General features: G+C 39.3%; 1 protein-coding gene across 3 annotated transcripts in view; it reads left to right on the top strand.

Annotated features, from left to right (window-relative positions):
- The window catches only part of Cep350 (centrosomal protein 350), a 157,697-nt gene that overhangs the window by 40,184 nt on the left and 111,668 nt on the right, over positions 1-5,845 (top strand). For 2 of the 3 annotated variants that reach the window (XM_031385383.1, XM_031385375.1), the window contains exons 7-8: positions 1,294-1,407; positions 5,086-5,199. In XM_031385383.1, coding sequence (XP_031241243.1) covers positions 1,294-1,407; positions 5,086-5,199 — 228 coding nt within the window. The remainder of the gene's footprint in view (positions 1-1,293; positions 1,408-5,085; positions 5,200-5,845) is intronic. The other variant, XM_031385392.1, reaches the window with a different exon arrangement.

Raw genomic sequence — 5,845 nt, 5'->3', positions numbered from 1 at the left:
GGGACTGGTTGCAGAGCTTGTGCCCAAGGTCTGCTCAGAACACTAACCCAGACAGACTGGAAGGAACACGAGTCACTGGACTGGCGGAGTTCCTGTGTGCCTGGTCAAACTGGTCCCAGTTACTCCCAGTGTTGGGACAGATGTTTGTTCCTGCTTACCTCTGGTCCTGGGTGTGTCAGGGGGCTAGCATTCTTGTATTACTTAATTTTTTGAGTCTTCATTTCCAGTGTATTTGAATATATGTTGCTTTATCTCATAGACGCCTGCTTTTTTCCACCTGGTATTCATTAGTACATTGTATAGTAGCTAATTATGCATTCCTCTTTTAAAAAAACAAAAGTTAACTAAATATAGAAAATTTGACATTAATATCACAGAAACACAAATCAGAGCACAATCTGATACTACTTTGTAATCCATTAGAGTGGCTTTAGTGAAAGCGATAGACGATAGTAGCAGCAGCAGTATGGAGAAATTAAAACCTGTGTGTACTGATGAGAATACAGAATGGTGCTACTGCTTTAGAAAATAATTTATAGTTCTTACAGTTACACACACACAGATAGTTACCATGACCCAGCAATTGATTCTCATATGTAATACCCATTGAAAACATTTCCACAAAACTTGTATAAGAATATTTATAGCAGCATTATTAATAATAGAAAAAAGTAGAAACAGACCATGTGACTATGTGAATGGGTAAATAAAATGTCATGTCCATTCAAAGAACTATCAGTTGACCCTGATACATGACGTTAGAGCCTTGAAAAATTACAAAGTACAATAGGCTAAGCATAAATGGCATAGTGTTGAAAGATTCCACTTATATGAAATATCTAGATTAGGCAGATCCATGCAGATAGGAAGTAGATGAGTAGTCTCAGTGGTAGTAGACAGGTTTAATGGGCATCAACTGATAACAGGGACAGAGTTCTTTCTCTCGGTGATGGAATACTCTGGAATTAGATAACAGTGATAGTTACAAAACAGAATATATTTTAGAACAGCTAATTGTATACTTATGAGTGAATTTTGGGACTAGTGAGATGGCACACTGACCTGATGACCTGAGTGTGACCCTCAGGGTCCATACAGTGGAAGGAGAGAACTAACTCCTGCAAGTTACCCTCTGCTGTCTACATTTATGCTGTGGCATGCCTGCTCCCACCCCCAAATAAATAAATAAAATGATATTTTTTATAGCAAAATTTGTTATTTTTTAAAAAATTGTATCTGACTTAAAAAAAACAGAACCAATCTTTGAAAGCATCTTGTATTGGTGTGTATTAGGTTTCAACCCGTCAGAGACCAAGATTCGCACTCCTGATGGAAAAGTGTGGCAGGAGGCGGAGTTTCAAAGCATGAGTAGAGAGCTGTACCGAGACTTAGCACTTCAGTTCACAGGTGAGAGCAGAGCTTTCTGTGTCTTGCTTATTTTATCATGCATGCCATAACATACACGATTACACATGAAACTCTTACCAACCTGGAGATGCTGTCCCTTCCTAGGTATGTTGTGTGCTAGAGTAGTATTGGCTTATGTGATGAGACCCTCTTGGCCTCTTAGCTCTCCTCCAGGGTTAAAATTAGCCTCCGTGGCTCATGACACAGACCAGGCTATTTTTAAAGCTTGGGAACTTTTGAAGTCAGGACAGACTGATTTTATGGAAACAGAGTCAGTTGTGGTTTGCATCTCTTAGGCCTCAAATGTCTTTAAAGTGGCCAGTAATTTCAGTCAGCATTTGCGGAAATCAAAGCCTTACAGGAGGGGAATTCATGTTAGAGAATTATAACCAAGAGGAACGTGTGGAAGGCCTGAAGAACTAGGACAATGAGAACAGGAATGTTCCCACCTCCTGTGCAGCCAGTAAGGTGCTAAGCGAGGGCAATGTGGCTTTGTTTTTTAAGCAGTTGAGGAATTGAAAGCTGAAAGAATAATTTTTCCAGGATTGCATAAAGAATTAAAATCAAGATTCAAAATCAACTGTTTAATTCTTAAACCAGGTCAGGCGGTGGTGGCGCACGCCTTTAATCCCAGCACTTGGGAGGCAGAGGCAGGCAGATTTCTGAGTTCGAGGCCAGCCTGGTCTACAAAGTGAGCTCCAGGACAGCCAGGGCTACACAGAGAAACCCTGTCTCAAAAAAAAACAACGACAGAAAAACGAAACAAAAAAACCAAAAAAAAAAAAACAACAACAAAAAAATAAACTTGCTTCAGTTTAAAAAAAAAAATTAATTCTTAAACCAGACAGCTGAGATTTTGCTAATCTTTTTCTTTTTTTCTTTTTGTGGTATTAAATTCCATTTTCTTTATTTTATTAAACATTTTATTCAGGATACTCTTTTCATGTAGAGAGAAAATGCCATGTAGTAATTATGAACAAATATTTTAGAATTGGCTTTAAAGTTCATGTTCTAGCTTTGCTGTTCATTAGCTGTATATATGAGGCTGTTACATAACCTTTTATCCTTGATTTCCTCATCTTAAAAAGAAGTGACAGCAAGTACATCACAGGGCCTGGTAGGGAATATTATGCCAGGGACTGTTCAAAAGGTTACTCTCTTATACTCTGCCTTTCTCTTTTTATGGTGGGTAAACTGTATTCTTAACCTCTGCCCGTGTTTTGACTGTAATCGTGCTTGTGCTTGTGTGTGTGTGCATGTGTGTGCGTATGTGTGTGTGTGTAGATTATTCCATCTTGCTCTCATGCTCTTTATCAAGCTTTCTTTCTCCGTGTGGCCACACCCATGAACACACTGTTGGACATCCTCATCATAGCAGGCATTCATGTTAGAATACCTCTTTAGACTCTCTCTCCAGTGTTCTCCTTCTGATCAGAGCAAAACTGCAAAGTGTTTGTTTCCTTATACTAATGGTCTCTGATTTGTATTCTCCCCTTATGTTTGTTTGTTTGTTTTTTTCTCTTGTTTGGGGTTCTTCTGGTCTCAAGATCCTTAATGACACTCACGTTGTATATGCAGTGTCTAATCTCCAGCTGTCGTGCTGAGTGCCAGCACCAGTTGATACTGTTAGCTGCCCTTCTCTGAAAGCCTTCACTGCATTCTAGAAGCATTCATTGGGTTTTTCTTAAAGCTACCTGCTCCTTATTCTTTTCTTCTTCCCCCACACTCCCTGTCATCTTCCTTCTATTCTTGCTTATTTATCCAAAAGACCTACTAAGAAAGCATATGTACTCTTAACACCTGAAATAGTTCTCATGCAAATAATCCTGTATCTGTGTATCTAGTTGAGACCTCTCCCTGAATTCAAACTCTTATCAACCTGCTGACTATACATCTCCTTTGAATGTGTTATAGACATCTCAGGCTTACTGTCTAAAATTGAGATTACTCAGTGTGGTGACACATCCTTAAACTTGCTACTCCAGTTGTCAGTCTGGATGACCTACAACCTAAGTCATCTCTGACCCTGTTTTTCTTTCATATTTTCTATTTTGCTGTCTAAGTTATATCTATTTAGTACCTGTTGTTTTTGCTGTTGACAAAGGTGTACCTTCACCACCTTTGGCACTATTCCCTACATCAAGGTACCCTTTGTCTGTGGCTGTAATTCTCTGCTTGTCGTCTTCTCACTGCTCTCTCTCTCTCTCTTATTTTTTTTTTTTTTTTTTTTTTTTTTTTTTTTTTTTGGTTTTTCGAGACAGGGTTTCTCTGTGTAGCCCTGGCTGTCCTGGAACTCACCTTGTAGACCAGGCTGGCCTCAAACTCAAGAAATCTGCCTACTTCTGCCTCCCAAGTGCTGGGACTAAAGGTGTGTACCACCACTGCCCGGCCACTGCTAATCCTTAATGAGTCTGTTCTTAGCATAGCCGCTAGGGTAAGCTTGTTAGAATCGTGTTTAAATTCTGTCACTCCTTTGCTCAGATGTTCTCCAAACTTCCTATTTTCCTGCCGAGTAATACAGGAAAGCCTATAGCACCCTTTACCTCAGCTGGGTCTCTTTTACATCTGCAGCCCAGCTTCCGACTGCTGCCTCTCTGCTCACTGTGCCCTCAGCAGAGCCCTTGCTGGTTCTTGGGTACTGTTTGCTCCTGCCTGCCTTAGAGCCTGGCGCTCAGACTCCTCTACCCTGCTTATGTTGAAGATCTCATGTGTATTTTAAATTTCATTATGAATTCCTGTCATTTAGATGAAGTTTTTGAACTTCTGTGGTATGTTTATATTTTGCAAAGTTTATGTTGAAATTTTTAAATAAAATGATAATCTAAGAAAATGCTCACCTAAAATTGCAACCATGCTGTGATTTGAAAGCATGGCTGCTCAAGCTTCTTCCCACATCTGGAAATGAGGTGGATTCCTCACAGGTTTTCTTGAAACAACAACGAAAAGGAATTGGTATCTAACAGTGGAGTCATAGTAGCCTTTAAACCTTTCTATAGGAGGACTTGACATTGATAGTTGTGGGTCAGAGAAATAAGTTAAGTGGAAGTTTCTCTCTCATAGTTCTAAGGCCACCAAAGGATGCTTGAAACTGAAGTGTGTGGGACCTTCCTTGTATTTTGTGCTTCTTACACATACTTGTGATAGTCCTTAGTTTAGCAACTAGGTGTAACAGACGAGCTCGCTGTACATCCTATCACACCCAGCCTGCATTTTTTCCTCATTAGGTTGCCAAGTGTGGCTTTGGCTGACCGCACAGGCAAACTGCACAGCTTCTTTCTGGTATGACTTCACTGCCGGCATCACTTTTCTTCAACTCTGGAACCTTTAAAAGAGTTTATTCAGTGATATCACCAAAGAGATAGTCTGGTAGAAGAGATGGCTGTTTGTGTCTAGTCAGTGGGAAGCCTGTAGGCATTGACACACTAGACAGGTATGACCCAGGCTGGCTGTCTGCAGCTAGACAGCAAAAGATACCATCATGCCAATCAGAACGATGCACATTTTATAACATGAATTGTTTATGTCTGGAAATTTCCACCTAATGTTTTCAGATTGCAGTTGACCATGGGTAGCTGAAGCGGCAGAAATAGGGGACTGTTGTACCCCTGTTTCTTCACTGAGGAGTGTAGGTGCTGAATGGGAGTCATAATGGTGGCTGTCCATATTTATGCATTTCAGATAATACCACTGTAAAAGAGAAGCCTGTTGAAAAAAGTAAAGAGAAGAAAGTGGGTAAGCCAGTACGAAAAATCCAAAAAGTGACACAGTTGTCAAATCCAGAATGCAAAACAGGTTGGTTTTCAGTATTTTGTTCAATTTAAAGTTGAATATTATAGAAGTGGAATCTATATGGATATAAATATATTACCTGATGTTCTCATTTTTAGGAATATATGAAAATTCAGTCTATTTTATATGTCATTATTATATGCATGTATTTTGTTGAGGTATAGTTGACAGCACTGTCTATATTTTAGAATATATAATAATTTGAAAGGTTTCTTATATGTATATTTCTATAACACATTGTTCATTGTATTAGTGAAAACATTCCTGACAAAGCCTGCTGAAGGAAGCAGGGCTTTTGTGGCTCACCGTTTTGGGGTGCAGTTAACAGAAAGGCAGTGGCAGGAGCCAGCGTGGATGGCCATGTTCTGTCCTCAGTCAGGAACGGAGGGAAGCTCAGCTTACTTCACTTTCTCCTTTTCATTCACCTCATGGATAAGTGACATCCACATTTAGAATAAGTGTCTCTTCCTCTGCTAAACTATTCTGGAAACACCCTTATAGCATAGTACCAGAGGTGTGTTTCCATGGTGATTATAAATCATATCTAGTTCATAATAAAGATTAATATCAGATTCATTGTATGTTCAAGATAGTAAATGTGTCACCTCAAAAAGTTTTTCTCTAGTTTTTTTTTTTTTTTTTTTTTTTT

The sequence above is a fragment of the Mastomys coucha genome, unplaced genomic scaffold (genome assembly GCF_008632895.1).
Source record: "Mastomys coucha isolate ucsf_1 unplaced genomic scaffold, UCSF_Mcou_1 pScaffold1, whole genome shotgun sequence".
Lineage (NCBI taxonomy): Eukaryota > Metazoa > Chordata > Mammalia > Rodentia > Muridae > Mastomys > Mastomys coucha.
The sequence above is the reverse complement of the archived record's forward strand: the minus strand, read 5'-3'. Positions and strand labels throughout refer to the sequence as shown.